General features: G+C 40.5%; 2 protein-coding genes across 3 annotated transcripts in view; both read right to left on the minus strand.

Moving 5' to 3' along the window:
• Positions 1-3,682, minus strand: part of tmem266 (transmembrane protein 266) — a 42,211-nt gene extending 38,529 nt beyond the window's left edge. Inside the window, exon 1 of the mRNA XM_030766858.1 lies at positions 3,669-3,682. Within this exon, the coding sequence (XP_030622718.1) occupies positions 3,669-3,682 (14 nt within the window). The remainder of the gene's footprint in view (positions 1-3,668) is intronic.
• A 9,421-nt stretch (positions 3,683-13,103) lies between these two features.
• On the minus strand, positions 13,104-16,521 carry lactb (lactamase, beta). 2 transcript variants are annotated; one of them, XM_030765052.1, is made up of 6 exons: positions 16,048-16,521; positions 15,843-15,909; positions 15,551-15,741; positions 15,092-15,407; positions 14,777-14,942; positions 13,104-14,070 (listed from the first exon to the last, which is right to left on the minus strand). In XM_030765052.1, the coding sequence occupies exons 1-6, from the start codon at positions 16,429-16,431 to the stop codon at positions 13,548-13,550; spliced, it is 1,647 nt and encodes a 548-aa protein (XP_030620912.1). In that variant the 5' UTR covers positions 16,432-16,521; the 3' UTR covers positions 13,104-13,547. The 2 variants fall into 2 exon arrangements, with proteins under 2 accessions (XP_030620912.1, XP_030620911.1); XM_030765051.1 differs by having other exon boundaries at positions 16,042-16,521.
• Positions 16,522-16,795: the final 274 nt, after the last annotated feature.

Genomic DNA, 16,795 nt, shown 5'->3' on the forward strand with positions numbered 1-16,795 from the left:
AAAATGTACAATGCAGAAGCATGTTATTGGCTCATTTCATATTAAATTTTGGCGTGAGAGTCTGAGAGTGATATCTGTTGTAATAATCAGTTAAATATGCGATGCCTATGAAAACATAAGGGAAACATAAATGAAAATATTATAGTTAGGCAAAACACATTTATAAATAAATGTCGAATGTACACTGGGATTTGCCACGACCTTCCCTCACCTAAAAGTGCTGTGGCGACCATAGGGACACCTGGTCTATGGTAGCGGGGAGAGGGTTTGAGTAAAGAGAGATCTCAAACTTTTGCAAAAGTCTTAGTAACATCTGTTTTGCCTTCACTGCCAGATGCTACTAAGAGCACTCAAGCAACAAGCTATCAGGGCACGTTAGCCAGGGCCTCGTCTCGTCAACCCCAGTGAGTGTCAACTTCACTGAACAGACGTAGTCCAACAGCTCAAATAACAAAAGACTGAAAATGGACCAGATAACAGGACATGTGAGCCATTCAGTCTCACTGTGAGATGAACCCTCTCCTTGCATTTCAGCACCACCTCAAAAAACACTACACTAAATATTTTAGAAAATTCTATAACAACACCCTAGAGAACCTGCATGTTGACCAGTAATGCGCCTGACAGTGGTTTTGATATACAATTGTAGTCTTGCAGGAGAAAATATTTCAAAAGATCATAATGTATTCAGTTTGACTGCTGAGCTGCATTAGTGACCACAGTTATTGCTGGCCGTGTATGAGTTATCCCATTACATTAGCCATGATACTGTCCTAAAACAAAGCCAAGATATGCTAAATGTGATCTACATTTGAGAGCTGTCCTAGATAGACTTGTCTGTTCAGCAAATAAATTATGTAATGTTGTGTAAAACAAAACAAAAAAAAAATCTGTTATGTAGGAGGATTATGTTTTGGATTGGCCAAATGAACAAGACACAGAGGGGGTCATTTTGAATATGAATCTGACTCAATTTGTGGTGAACTAACTATTAACTTTCACTGCAACAGAACAAAGACCTTGTTACAAAGCAAGGCCATGGCAGGACTAAATGTTAGCTGACCTGTTTCAAGCACAAAAGCCTCCTCAGGGTGTGTGTGTGTGCATGTGTGTGTGTGAGTGTGTATATGTGTACACACTAGCTGTCACACACAAACAGGCATGTGTGCACGCATGCACGCACACACAAACACACACAAACACAAATGTGCATACAGACACACACACACACGTACACACACAGACACACACACACACGCACACACACACACACACACACACACACACACACACACACACACACACATACTTTTTTATGTGCTGAATAGAGGGAAACAAACAAAAAGCGGAGCTTGTGGACAGAAGGCGGCTTTTCACTGTGTAGAAGCATTCATAAAGCAGCATTAATATTAGGTCTTTACTCTAATTTACTCTACATTAGAGCTGATAAATCGATATAACCACAGCATTTCATTTAAATTATTACCTTTATTTAAAGAGACAATAACCCATGAAAACACTCTCCACAAATCCTCTCCACATTCAACACTGTAGTTCACCACCATCAAAGTTTAATTCAAAACATAAAATATAAATTGAATAAACCAATACATTCATAACGGAGGAAAACTTTAAGTGGCTGTTAATTCAGAACCGTGAGTCACTCTGTCTCCAGCTGCCAGTGAGAATGAACATGGGCACAGCTGTAAAATAAATTAAGAGAGAAAGAGTGCAAATATGCTGTCCCTTTTCTATGCAGAAAAGCACTTCACAGCCATGAAAAATAGTTCAACAGATAGAAGACTGTAGCTCAACAACTCCAACTGTATCAGTTTACTACCCAGAACAGAACATTACAATAGCTTTCTCCATTCACTAGACGCTGTTTTTTTAAAACTCCTATCATAGTCTCTGTTTATCACGTCGAGCTCTGACTTCTTCTTTCATGCTCCTATTTTGTTGGAAGAATTTTGCAAATTTAAAAAATAAAGAAGTGCAGGATGTTCTACCTTACCAACAGTTATGGGACAACCTTTTAAATGGGTCTCCTAACATTTTTAATGGGATGATATATTTGCATGACAAATGTATCAGTCAACAGATTCATCGGAGTTACTCCTGCTCTAGTGTTCTGGGTAATTCTATTGGTTGTACTCTTTGGCTATTTCATGACACCAACCTTGAAATGATATCAGCGTTCCATTTCTTTTATTAGGTTAATGTAGTACCATCACCTGTGTAAAATTCTATTCCAAAGGTTGATTTTTTTTTTTTTTAGCACTTAGGGTTTTGCTTCTAAATGTCATGTTTGAGTTACTCTGACCTTAATCTGAGATGGGGTTCTGTACCCAGAGGACCAGGGTTCTGTCCTTGTACACAAAAGGGGATTCAGATGATACCCACTCTGTATTCCCCCCACACTCCCTGCCACCCTTCCCTAAACACACACACACACACACATACACACCGCCCAGCCATCCCACCCCTCCCCCTTCCCCTTCCCCAGCCACAACCGTCGTTGTTATCAGAATGCAGGGGCCGTGTGAGGGTCCATACACTGAGCAATTATTAATAAGAGAATATGACAAGTGAAAATTCCTCCTGCATGTTAAGAGATGCAGGCACGTGACGAGTGTCTTGGGGTGCCCAGAGATGTCCGGCTCAGCTCCCAGATCTTGATGATCTCTGCTCAAAGTCATTTCGCTAGAAGGACGTGTGAGAAGAGAGAGCTGTTCTACACATACACACACACACACATACACACACACACATGCACACATGCTCCTTGGGACGTGCTGAGTATCCCGCTGCAGACTTGTGTGAGGCCAGAAACAAAGGGAACAAGTTGTTCATGCAACAGACAAGCTGTCATTGACAAAAAAATGTTCCCAGGGCATTTTGGCTGTTTGTCTTTGTCAAGTATGAAATAATAATACATGATTTCTGGTTCAGTGTAAGTGAATTTCCTCAAAACTCATCACAACCCTTATCCTTCACATTCATAAATGTGAAGCAGAAAGGTACACACCAAGCTTCTATGAAAGCACAGTGGAATGATGAATTATTTTGTAAGTAATTATAAAATATTTACGAGATACCTATCAAGAGAAACAGACTTTAAACTGTACCAAAACCAGTTCTTGAAGTTTACAGGATACAGCAAATTCAGCAGTGGTCGATTAACTCAGAGAGTACCTATAGTGTTCAAGTCTTTACTACGTAGGCACCATACAGACACTCTTCATGCTCATCTATCACAGATGAGTTTGTTGTTTACAGTCTACTGATCAGAAGATGTGATCTGATAAAGAAAATTTTGTGATCACTGAACTCTGGCGATAGTTTAACTGAGTTGGCGAGTTTTCCAAAGCAAAGGTGCTGAGTGCTACAAAACTCACACACAAGGCAGAGGAGAGCGACCTTTCATTTACAAAGCTCAACGATTTTTGCAAGTGACATAATAAGCCAAAGAGGTTGAACCGAAATAAATAGAGGCAGATGCTCCAAATAACACCCGGAAACACACACCCACACACACACACACACACACACATACACATACACAAACACTGTGCTTTTGGTGAGCAGACAAATTGCATAGAATGGCTTTCTGTGAAAGACTGCTTACTCTGCATAATGGTAGAGCAGGTAAATGGGACTGTACTCACTGAGGGTGGCTCATGTCGATGTCTGCGGTAGAGACAATGAATGGATGTCCACACAGAAATCTCCCAAATTCTGCTTGAACTAATCAGGAACGGCCGAACACATAACAGACCTGTGAAGAAAAAAAACCCAGTGTAATAAATCACAGTCTCGGTTATTCAGAACCACACAAGGTCATCGCACCCAACCTAACTTAATGGTTTTTCTATCATGTTTGAGTACTAATGAACTATAGAAGAGAACAGAGTGAGAAATGCGTGTAGATTCTGTTGTGTTATAGGCACTAGAGTAATGCCATTAAGTAATCTGTGACTTTACAAACCTTCAGTAAATGAATGTCTAGTAACATGAGAATATTAAAAATTTGCAATGTTCAAGTGTGACATCATTTTTTCACAGATTTTTTTTGTTTTGTTTTGTTTTTCCAGGTTTGGAACATTAAAACATCTTTTCTTCAAATCAGCTACACAACTGAATAACATCTGAATGTAAATGTTTAGAGCTTTGGTAATTTGGCCTTTATTAATTTCTGACTTGGGACCTGAACAGTTCATCGTGACATATTTCCTCTTGTCCATTTGATAATTAAGTACTGCCACTGTTTGATGCAGCAGACTTTACCTGTCATAATGGCATATAATTCTCAGATATAATTTTTAGATGAAATTTCACACAGTTCAATGCTATGTGTGAGTCTATGTCTTTCCGACACACCACCAAACGGACAAAGCTCTACAGAAGTTGGTTTACACACAAAAAGGTGGTATGGTCTCTCATACACACCGCTTCTGAAGCATTTTACACAGTATCTGTATGTATGTGTGCATGTGTGTGTGCACCTGTTAACTGCAAAGGCTTTATTCTGATTTAATCAAAGATCTGAGGAGAAGGAGAGGAGAGTTATTGTGCAAACAGCACTTTTTTTTCTCAGCACTGCAAAGCGTTACATAGAGATTAAGGCGCCTCTGTTTGGCTTCTTTGAAGGTACGATGAAGTTGTCAGCCTTGATATGAACAGGCATCAGTAAAAGCAATGGCCTGTACTTCTCCTTTACCAGTTGTTTCAATCACTTTAGCCGCATGATGAAGGGTTCATTTCCTCCATTCGCAGTGCAGTTGGTCTACGTCTAAGCAAACAGAGGAGTCTGAGAAAAACTCGTAAACTCTCAAACAGAGACACACAGGCTGGAAACACCTGGAACTGGAGCACATATGCACTGTGGAGTAGGTCACAGAGGACGGAATTGCATTAGAGCCCTGATTGAAATAATCCACTAAAACGTCTTGTATTGGGTCAACAACTATGGTTAGACCTGGAATTGCCCAAGCAACTCTCTGACAAAAACAAACAAACAAAACAAAGAACTGACTAACTGACTAACTATGAAACAGGAATAGGATTTTTTTTTCGGTTGAAGCTCTTTTGATAGAGAAAGCATAACTTTTGAAAGCATTGGCTAAATGCTTGTTTACCATTACTCAGCTTTTGAACTGAACTGAATTAATCAAAGTAGGTCTCACTTGTTTTCAGCCATAATTTTTTTTTTTTTTCATTTTTATCATCACTGTACAGTCAGATTACGCCATGACTAAAACTCTAATCTAAAATGCAGAGGTTTGCTAATTTGACAGTGAAAGTAGAAGTAGCCAGATATTCTGTGGTAGGATAAGCGGATATAACCACTGTATTCCAGTCTAAAGGAATTCGGCGCTTTAGGTCTGATAGTAGTGAAAGGATGAATCAATATGTAGTACATAAATCTTTAAGCACCGTCGAAGCTACGCTACTATTACAACGTGGAGTGAATACAAAGGGAATAACAATTTCTCACACGTCTGCCTTTACCATTTCCGCCGTACGAGTTTAGGCGGCTGTGAAATGAAACACTAAAATAGAATAAGAAGACAGATTGTGTGGAAGAGGAGATCTAAATGTCTTAGCCAGGCATTTCATATCAAGTTTTCAGTAACCTCATTAGGAAGTCCAATACTCTATTAAATAATTTAGACCAGAATTATTTTCGAGGCAATGTCGAAAAGACGATATTTATAGAGATTAAATCACATTTCAATCTACATTAACGTCCATTCTGATGAATTGTATAGGATCCTAACGATTCTGTTCGAACTGCTAGCTTCCAGCGCTTTACAATTGAAAGGAATACTGTTGTCAGTGGTACTCTACCAAGTTACGCGTGCCCTGTACAGCTGGTCTCACGTCCCTCCAACTAATCACGTCCAAACTTTTAGCAGTTGAACTGCACATTGTCACGCAGCCGTTATTTCAGAACAAATCAAGAAGTGCTTCTCGCTGAGCAAAACGGAGTCTTTAAGAAATATGGCGAGGGAACCATTTCATATTATTTTGATTTCCTTTTCCTTACGACAGTCCACTCACGCAATGAGCTTTCTCCACACATCGTAAAACCTTGCCTTTATCCCGCTTGGGATCGGCTTCCAAGAAATAATAAGAAACATCCAAGTTACTTTAAATGTTCGATTTCGGTCGATAACTAACAATTACTTATCTTAAAAAATGGGAAACGTTCTATGGAGTTCTTTCATTTTACAAGGCCTAGAGAGCTCTTGGTTCAAGTCCGTCTCTTGATTAACGACATTAGGCTACTAACGACATGAAATCGGATACATCGTAACAACAGGCCGTGATTTCTCTCTCAATATAGGCTAGGATAGCCATCGATGATGCATTTATTCTAATACACCATTCCAGTCGCCCACTTATTAAGGTAATATTGTTTTTGAAATGAGAAAGCAATGGAGGAGGGGTAATAACCATTAATGGTGTCGTTAAGCACTTCGAAATCACTGTTCAGTAATTTCAACATGCAAACGTACCTTTCTTGATTTACATTGTCGAAAGTCTAATCGTGTCTCCCTTGCCCTCGTAATAATGATGGTAATGTCTCCCTTGCCGATGATCAGCGTGAGCGGAGCTCAGGGTTTGCTGCGTGTAGGCTGCTACCCTTGGTTTTGCATTGGCCAAGCATCCGTGCTGCTGCTGTTGCTGTTTCGAACTAAGGGCACAACGAACAAGACGAATCCGTAATGCAAGTATCATCGTTCACCAAGATGATGTTAGGAGTGTGGCATCAACAAAATATCCAGAGAACGGCATCTTTGAAACAGGAGGAGGGCAATCAGCCCACCGCGCCTGCTCAGCTCACTGAGGGTTTCCCCTACAATCACGCCAGGGACTCCAAGTGCCCAATATAGGTTACGACCAGGAGCTGTCCAGGTGCTGAAAATGTGCTCCCATTATCGGCAGTTACGGGACACGGATACTTTTACAGAACGCCGACCGTTATATATTTGATCAAATAGCAGCGATAAAGATGTGTTGGTTTCGTAAAGCCTTAAGCTCAGCGAGGTGCCTATGTCAGAGCAGGAGAAGTCTCGCTCGGTCGGAGGGACGCTCACTATTGGTTTCTCTGTTTAAACGGAGACCTCGAATAAGCCTGTCTTTCAAACCCTGTTTTGCTTCTTGGAGTGAAAACGCTCTGTCTGTGTATCTGCGATCACACTTTTAGGTACATGCAGGGAGAAAAAGCAAGAGGTTTTTATCGCTGATGGCAGTTGGAGTAGCTGTTTTTCATTCGGTGAAGTCTATTGCTATGGTTAAGACACACTTCACCCATTTACATGGAATTCCCCTTGTCTCCTTAAACACCATAACCGGTCGCCCTCATATCCGAAATAATGCGTGTGTGTATGTATATGTGTGTGTGTGTGTGTGTGCGTGTGTGTGCGCGCGCGCGAGCAAACGCGCACGCATGTGTAGGGCTATTAAAAAATAGGCCATACTTTCTTGCCCGCCTTCGTACAAATATATTTTATCGAGCCATATAATGTCTCAATCCCCACTCTATCGCTGATCCGGTGCATTACTTAAGCAAGCTTTCGAACTACTGGCCTTATACGACTGCTGTTACTACTCTTTAATTACCACCACCATCATCATCATCATCATCACATCATCCTCATCCTCGTTGTCGTCGTCATTTGTCACCTGTCGGGATTTTTTAATGACGTTGTTTTAAGAGCTTTGTGACATTACAGGTCTCCAAATTGTGCTGTAAATGTAATCTGCTAACGGTTTTCGACTAGTCGAGGTGACGTGCTCTGTAAGAAAAATGTAAACAAGACACAAAGAGTGACTGAGGTTCCCACGATTCCATTCATTCCTCAAGTGTGAACACCACTTCCCCCTCCACATACCAAACATACCCAGGTCTTTCACCAAACCCAGTTTGCCTAGACAATGCTGTCCTGGACTTTTTTCGAGCTAATGATGTTTTAGCCACACCTGACACTTCTTCATGTGACACAACTAGTTCAAGTGTCGATTCAAACACTTAAGTCTTTCTTCACCTGAGAAGCACGGCGATCTAGCACACTCCACAAATCACAAGTCCACAATTAAACTAGTAAAATATCATAGAAAAGTCAGTAGTTCAGTTATTAACAGGGAATTATTCATACAAACTCTCTCTGTTTTCAGCGTAACCCCATTATGGAATTGTTTATGTCGCGCTCAGCCACAGTTCATCAGAAAATGAATGAGAATCGCACCATTTACAATGTGGACAAACAGCAAACACTACATTCTCGCTGAGACACGCCCATGAGATGTTTGAATGACTCCAGATATATAACTTGTGAGCGCAAGTGACTTACCTGAGGCTGAGGCAACATACCTGAAACGGCAACGTACCTGAAGGGTAAGCTATCTCATAACAATTTCCTTAAAACTCAGTTTTGATTTGAGCTTTCATGATCTTTTAACATATTTAACAGCCACAAGTTAGTTACTTAGTTCAACTTCAACGTTCGGGAGATATTAAACGGAAATTTAGTTTTGGTTGTCTGAATCAAGAATCATGAATTGCTCATATATACAAATATGTGTAGGATATGTATACACACAGCAGCACATTCAGTGAGGTCCTTATATACAAATGTTCCGCATTTATTTTAATACGGGTACGATAGGCTGCTAAGTCTGCACATATTGTGGACAGTATGATGCTTAGCTTTAAAGTGGTTGGACGCTTGACCCGTGAAGAGCAAGTGCGCTCGCCGGAGTTTTAGGCAGACTGAACAAAACCGATTACAATTTCTGAGTTATTTGAAGCACCAGGAAGATTCTGCCAAGACACTAATACAATGTACGTAATAAACGTCACCACGTTAAACGTAATTTTTTTTAAATCTTAAAAACACATTGTTTTCTGTTTCAGTTAAGTTGGAACTGGACAAACGAATAAAAACAGCAGCAGAAAAACAAACAATTTCGTCTACAACTCGGGAGAGACCGAACTACACGTATTCCCATGATGGCAGGTAAAACCGCAGCGCTGCTGTTTATTAAAAGCGTCTTGGACCCTGTTGTGTGATTTTAGCTGATACATGTCAGTGAAAGTATGCTGAGAAACCACCTCTACAACATTAGCAAGAAGTAAGGAATGGTGAAACTTTGTGTATAATAAATGATTAAATAAGCATTGAAAGATCAGGTATTACTGGACATGTAAAACACTGGATAACAGATATTCAGATGCATGTGCCTGTCCTGTGATCGGTTGAAAAACCTTGAGTAGTAGTATGAAAGGTATGAAAGAAGGTTTGCATTTTTTTTAATCTCATTTCATTTTTTCTCTCTCGCTCTCTTTTTTGGTAGAACATGGTGACCCGTGCTCTGGGTCAGAGGCCTCTTATTGTATGAATGGAGGAACGTGTTTTAAAATCCCCTCCGTCTCCACTCCCACGTGCGTGTAAGTGACATTTTATTGAGTTCTTCACAGCTCAGTATTAGTGGAGTGATCTATCAGATGGAGCTGATGGACAGGACTTCAAGCATGTTTCACAGTGTGGCTTGTTGCGATTGGACATATGGATTTAAAAGGAATATTCCTAGAAAACATAACAGTGATGTCACCATTTATATTGTTTCCCCACCAGTCTCTAATGCTGAAGATTAATGGAACATTTAGCAGACCTACATATTGTTGCTCTGCTCAGCAATCTGCAGATAATAGCCATCTAAAGTTGTAAAGTACTAAGAGTCATAAGAGGTATACACTATTTTTAGCTCTGGAATCTGGATCTAGAAGTCCTGTGAATTTTCACCCTCATCTTCTAATTAAGGACAGATTTGTACATGGAAAAGAGGCATGTGCACTTCAGTCTCTCAGTGGCATGTGATAGTTGGTAGAGACCCAAAACAAGCAGGACATCCAGACCTGAGGACTAGTGTACTGTTTTAAGCAAATACAACCAAATGACTCAAAAAAACAAAAGAAAAGAAAACAAAACACCATTTGACAGACATTTGCCTGATAGGCCACAGCGTTTGGAAAACATCTGAATCGTTCTCGCCTGCAGGTGCAGCAGTAACTATGTAGGCAGCAGATGTGAGCAGTTTCAGCTGCTGAGTACCTCCAGCAACAGCAAGGAGATGGGCCTTATCGCTGCTGTGGTGGTCATTGCCCTCCTCATCCTCATTGTGATCGCTGTTGTCATCTATTACACCTGCAAGTGAGTCCTTAGCTCTACAATTACTATATAACCACTTAAGGTACTACATTTTTTTCTTTACCTTAGCTCTTCAACAATGGGAAATAATCCCATGCTCCTAGAGACCATCACAACAAATCCAAACCCAAGTAAAGTCTATGGAGGTTAACCCACAGTAAATAGGAATATCAGAACATTTGTTTTTCGGTCATTAATTGAACATAAGAGAAGTATATTATACCAGTGCAGTCACAACAGAGGTTATCTTTGGTGATAACTTGTCTTTTCAGTTCTCTACAGAACATGTTTCAGAAGAAGCAAGAAAGCCAAACGCTGCTTCCCATGGCACACTAAACTTAGTACAATATGAGTTTCAGTTGAGAGTCACTTTTTGGCAGTATGGGGGTTGTCAGAATGCCAGATGTACAGCAGCAAAACAGAGATCATGTAAAAAAATATTATTGTTGTTTCGGATTACATCACCTAAAGCCCAGAGCATCTCTTACCTTTAGCATGACCTCATAAAACTCCTCACAGACACAGATACACAGGCATCTTTTTTAAATGAGCACAACAGTAACTGTTGTTTTAAATAGGCTAACATTGTCACTGAATGATTCTTTGATTTATATCTTACTAAAGTGAATGGTGTCTTTTAGAATGAAGAGAGTGAGAAGTCAAACCCAGGTGAACGGAGAGGAGTACTGGAGGGTAAAGCCAAGAGTATGATCAGACAGCACCTCGTGATTGGGTTAAGTTATCTCAGGACATGTCTGGACACTGAAGGAGATGCGTCTGCGTTTGGACACTACAGATGTAAGGAACAGGAATCCTGACCAGGCTATGTGGTGTATGCTGTAAAACAGTGAAGGACGATCTCGTGCACCCTGCTGCTTAAAGACTGCACTGATCTCTCCCTCCCCCCACGGCTCGTTCTCCCTCACGTCAACTCTCACTCATCTTAAAAAAAAAAAGTAAAGTCCAGATGATTAGATGCAATGATTAGATGTCCAACATTGAGTTTAGACTTATAAGACGATTCTTCACACTTTAAGCCTAATTCAGTCAAACTGTCTTCAGTAAGTGACACACAGCCATTATACAAATTCCTATTATAACTATCACATATCTTTTTATCTATCACATTACATTAAAATCATGAAGGGGTAAACCAGCTCTCACTTGTTTTATACCCTGGTAATTTGTGATGGCAGCAGTGGTTTAAATAGGACACTGTTTTCAATCGACAACAGATATTTTAATAGAATGTTGAAATAGAAATTCAGTGAAAAAATGATGGAAACAGAAACAAAAAAGTAGTGCACTGAAATGAGTTATATGTTCATAGATTCCAAGATCCTTTTAAATCTGTGAGACAGTTTTAAGTAAATTATTTATAAAATCATGTTTAGGTGACATTATTTTAAATTTTAGAGCAAAGCTGAGTTGAATATACATACACAAAGCTGGAAAGTTTTTTGTTTGAAAATGTTTGTCATTTAGTGCTTAACTGAGGAGAGTTCTAGAATTTCTCAAAGTTCTCATCAACCTTTTTGTGTGGAGATCACACAGTACATTATAAACACAAAATGTGTTATTCTTGTTATTTTATACATTACGACCCTTGACATTTTGTACATAGTGATGCTTATGGATCTTACAGTTCTTGTGCGCACGTGTGTTTGTGCGAATGCATGTTTGCATGTGTGTATGCATGCATGCATGCACATCCTCTCTCTCTCTCTGTTTCATTTTGTACCCATTTTGTGGGAGACTTGCCTCTAACTAACTTGTTGATGTTTGATTGGTTAATCAGTGGATTGATGCTGACTGTATTTTCAACACCCATCTGTCCTTTTCTTTCTCCCTCTGTTTGCTCCCTTCCAGCTGGCCAGACTAACACACACTGAGCTTGTCGAAATCGACCTTGTCAGTGTGTGGTAAAAAGAGACATCTTTCCTGTTTGTCAATCTCATGTAAATAGTATTTATGTAAAAGGTCACGAATTACATATTATGCGGGTCGCCATGAGTGTATATATACAATGTACATAGTATTTTTTATATAGAATGTTTTTTGTTTGTTTGTATACACAATGTATAAGAAAGAGTGCCATTTTGTGACATTATTATTAGGCTTGTTAGGGGTGAGGGGAGGTTAAGGTTGTATTAGCTCTCTGAGTTAATGTTGTTTTTGACATAAACTCACACAGATGTTTTCATTTTTATGTATGCAGCCCATTTTAAATTTGAAACTGAAATAAAAATAACCACAGTGTACTCATCTAAAGAGCACCAGTATTGGTTCTTGCTACATTTCACTGAGACATACCAATATCATGCTTTGACACAAAAAGCCAAACAGTCATAATGCAGCCAAGAGATGGCGCTGTTGGGATTGACAACATAACATGGTTATAGAGACACGTATTAACTTCACAGCTGTGTCTTTAGTTTAAATTGATGGCTATTTTCCAGCACAGTTTATCTTTTGTGCAACTCAAAACCCTACGGTGCACCTGTTTCTCTTTTTATTGAGAAAACTTTCATTGTCATCGCATGCAGAATTAAGTTAAACAATACATCATCCCTACCTTGAGAGCGATTACTGAAGAAAAGACCCTTCTGTCTCAGTGGGTGTTAACACGACCTTTTCATCACTCATAAACTACAAAACGCAGAAATGTGCAGTCCCATATGATGTGCTGCTGTCACCTAGTGGACAGGATCCAGTACTCCAGTTTACAAACATCCACAGCAAAATCTTTTAAAGACACAACTACAGAAATTTGTATTTATATATTCATATCTAATGTAGGGAAGACCTTGATTGTTGAAAAAGTTTCTGCAATTTTATTATCACAATTTATTATACTGATCAGGTAGCGTACAAACATTAAAAAAATCAGACAAATAAAAGCAATGTTTTTACTACAGTGCAATTAAAAACACAGTGCATATTTTATGATGTTCATGACAGCCTTGAGATACACAAATAACAACACCAATCTGCCAGTGACGACAGAGTAGAACATGTGCATGACTGCTTGGCATATGTCAAGTTTAGGTCCACACTTCCTCACACATAAGGTTCATATAAAGGAAGAACATAACACCTGAAATAAACCATACCGTCTTTCATGAGCACCAAACACATTTGTATATGTGTGTATCAATCACCATAGACAGGTGAAAGACTGATCAGATATAGCTGCTCACAATACTATTGCATTTGCTAGGATAAACATGTATGACCCTGTATGTAGTGCTTCTGCAGGGCTTATGTAGGTGTTTGTAAGGGGAAGGACCCTTCAAAAAAGTCTAGACGTCACTATTTGACATTTTCATCTCACTTTTCCCTGGCCTTATCAAACTCCTGAGCAATCTTCAGGGCGGTGGTATTAAGCCCCACAGACTGCATGTTGGTGATGATGGCGACCACCACTCCCTGAGGCGGGCACAGCGTGTGGCACTGAGGATGGGGACCGTCGCTGGGCAGCACGAGGAGCACGCTGCTTGCCCCCACGGCGCCCCCTGTGTGTGAGACATAATGCCTGCGACTGCGGCACTGGCCGTATTTCTGCTGTTTCTCCACCACCAGCCAGCCTTGAGTGTACTGTCCGTCTTTGTCCCACGAGGCCTCCGTCCTGTCCACGGGAGACCACAGGTTTTTGGCCGTTTGGGGTTTAAGGATACCTGGCAGCAGCCCCGCGGGGTCCTTGAGGCTGGCCACCTGATAACTGTAGAGCAGAGCGTTTCCGAACTTCAGCAGGTCCCCCACTGTCGATAGGAAACCTCCTCCGGCCCATTTGTAGGAGTTATCCACGTAAGGGCAATTTACTATGCGCCCCTTCTTATTGAAATGATAAAACCTGTAGGACAGAAACAAGCTGCTGTACAATTTTGAATAAATAACACTCTCTTAAGCAACTTTAGATCTTAAAACAGTGTTTCAAAAGTCACTTTATACTACATATCCTCCGTTACAATAGCGAAACACATGATCTAATCTGTCCCTTTGCTTAACTCTTGGTTAGCTGAATCTGGTCTGTTAGATGAGTGTTTCTCAACTCTAGTCCTGTCCGGTCCCACGACACTGCACATTGTATCAAATGCCAGGCACCAGTGCACCTGGTGTACGGAGCCAAGAAAAGAGCCCAGTAATCACTAGATAAACTGAATCCGGTATGGTGGCACTGGGCTAGAGAAATAAAGTGGTGTCTTTTGTGTACTCAGGGCTGGAGATGACTCTATTAGATAATCACGGTTAAAATTCACTATATGTTACACCATGGCTCTCATGACATGGAACTGGGAAAAGGATGCCATGTCCCCATGCTCTCCATTCTCATGGAAGTTGTCATTGTTAGGATAACCAAAATGGGTGGGTGGGGGGTCCAGACTTAAGAAAGATCAATGGTAATACTTAAACCTCCCCAACCAGACTTCAAGCCAAAGACTGTCACCAAATAAATTCACTGAAAACTCAAACTACTGAATCTAAATGAATGATAAAACTGACAGTGTTGAGTACTACTGAACCTGTGTGAATAATAATACTGAGAGAGTGTTGAGTACCTTGATCGATTATAAATAATGGGGTCGTTCTCGTCTGGTACAGTGTTGAGCATACCCAGTTCCCGAAACAACTTCTGCATGACGTCCAGAAACCTCTGACCTGCAGCTCTCTCCACCACAGCGCTCAGGAGGGTGTAGGCATGGGTGGAGTACAAGAAGGTGGTGCCTGGGGACGACAAAGAACATGGTGATTAGACCGACCTAAATCACACATTCATCATATAATACCATTAAAATACATTTCACTTATTTTTCGTTAGGTCGTGATAAAAAATGTTTCTGTCCAGTGAACTGCATGATACAAACGGTCATCACCAGGTTTGAAAATGAGCGGATCATCCTTAAAAAGGTCCAAAGCCTGGATCACATTCTCAAAGTTGTTTTTGAGGTAGTATTCCTCTTGTTCAAACTCTTTCTTCCTATGACTTGCTTTGGATTCTTTGGTTTTGGCACCGTTCTCTTCTTCTTTGGGTTTGGCTTTGTTGTCAACAGTATTCTTCTCCTCTTTCTTCTCTGGAGGCTTCAAAAGGCGCTTTGCCTTCTCTTTTTCCTCCCTCACTTTCTTTGGGTCCTTTTCATAGTGACGTATGCCGCTCAGATGAGAGAGGAGCATTCGTGGGGTTATGGTGACCTGATGAAAGTAACACAATCTTGAACATACAAATTATACACCGGAACCTTTTCTTTTTTTTATTTTTATCTTAGTTCTTTTTATAAATTGATTTAGATAAAGTCTAACTATATTTCCCTCATAAAGCCTTTCTGTGTACTCACGTTTTCTCCCTCAAACTGTTTCTCTGGGAACTCTGGGACGTATTTCTGGACAGGCGCATCAAGGTCAAGCTTCCCATCTTCCCAGAGCTGGGCTACAGCTGTGGCAGTGAGGGGCTTACTGATGCTAGCGATCCGCATTACCGTCTCTGGTCCACAAGGCACTCTGTTCTCCAAATCTGCATAACCAAGTCCTGGAGTAAGAAAACACATCCAGAAGATTTTGTTTGTTTAAAGGCAGCTGATTCTCACGTTTTGAACCCTAGAACGATAAGGGGAATAAAATGCTACACACCCTCACACCACACCTGGGTGCCATCTACTGAGACCCCGACGACCACTCCTGGGGAGCCCACTTCATCCTAATGTTTCAAAGTGAAATACAAGCACATATTTATCAAAATCGGCCACACAAATCGAGCATACTCACCAAGCTATTAAAATGTGGAAGAAGTAGACGGAGGTGCAGAATTATTCAATCAATATCCTAATACCTGTACCTTAATCCGGCGTACCAAGTCTCGACTAATTTCTATGGCCGCTCCATACTTTGAGGCAGTCCGAGGTTCGCTTGTTTTTTCAGAGGCATCACAGTGACAAGGGTCAGATACACAAATGTGGTATTTCAGCCCCAGCGCTAAAACACAGCCAGCCCCCAGCCCCAAAACCCAAAATTTCGACCGCCCGCCTGGGAACTGGAAATCGCCTAAACGTTTGGATTCTGAAAAAGATCTCTGTATAAATGTTTGTAAAGACAGCTGATGATTGACGTTGCCGTACTTCACTCGAGCGGTAAACAAAGACGAGTAAGAGCGATATTTCTGTGGACATTCACTGCACTTTCGGCAAACGCGATTCAGAGACAAATGCAACAACCGAGACATGACAATACTACTTGTAAGGAACACTCTGTGGTTTCTAAGCAGATACTTTGTGGATTAATCGTTGGGACTTGTGTTTCGGTGACCTAAAGCAGAAATCCCCTTTGCCAAACTCTTATAGACTTAAGCAATCAACCGTCGACATGAGTCAGACGTGGCAAGCAGAGGCTCGATATGATCGTCCTAAAAATCCATTTACAGGTTATTCAAGGTGTGGGTATAAACTGACAAAAATATTTTTCATCCTTGAAACAGTTAACTATTCTTATCAGTATTCGTTTACTGTGAAAATTCATTCTTAGATTAAGAAATGTTAATAATCACGAAGTTTTGTGGATTTTAAATGTTACCTCATGTTTAGACACCA

The sequence above is a fragment of the Chanos chanos genome, chromosome 2 (assembly GCF_902362185.1).
Source record: "Chanos chanos chromosome 2, fChaCha1.1, whole genome shotgun sequence".
In the NCBI taxonomy this organism is placed as follows: Eukaryota; Metazoa; Chordata; class Actinopteri; order Gonorynchiformes; family Chanidae; genus Chanos; species Chanos chanos.

Bases quoted from the DNA above. Each gene is read 5' to 3' on its own strand.
- lactb (XM_030765051.1), bottom strand. From the start codon at position 16,431: ATGTCTCGGTTGTTGCATTTGTCTCTGAATCGCGTTTGCCGAAAGTGC. The intron at 15,742-15,842 runs GTGTGTAGCATT...TTCTTACTCCAG, and splicing joins CACCCAGGTGTGGTGTGAGG to GACTTGGTTATGCAGATTTG. The intron at 14,943-15,091 runs GTGATGACCGTT...TGTCGTCCCCAG, and splicing joins TCCGCTCATTTTCAAACCTG to GCACCACCTTCTTGTACTCC.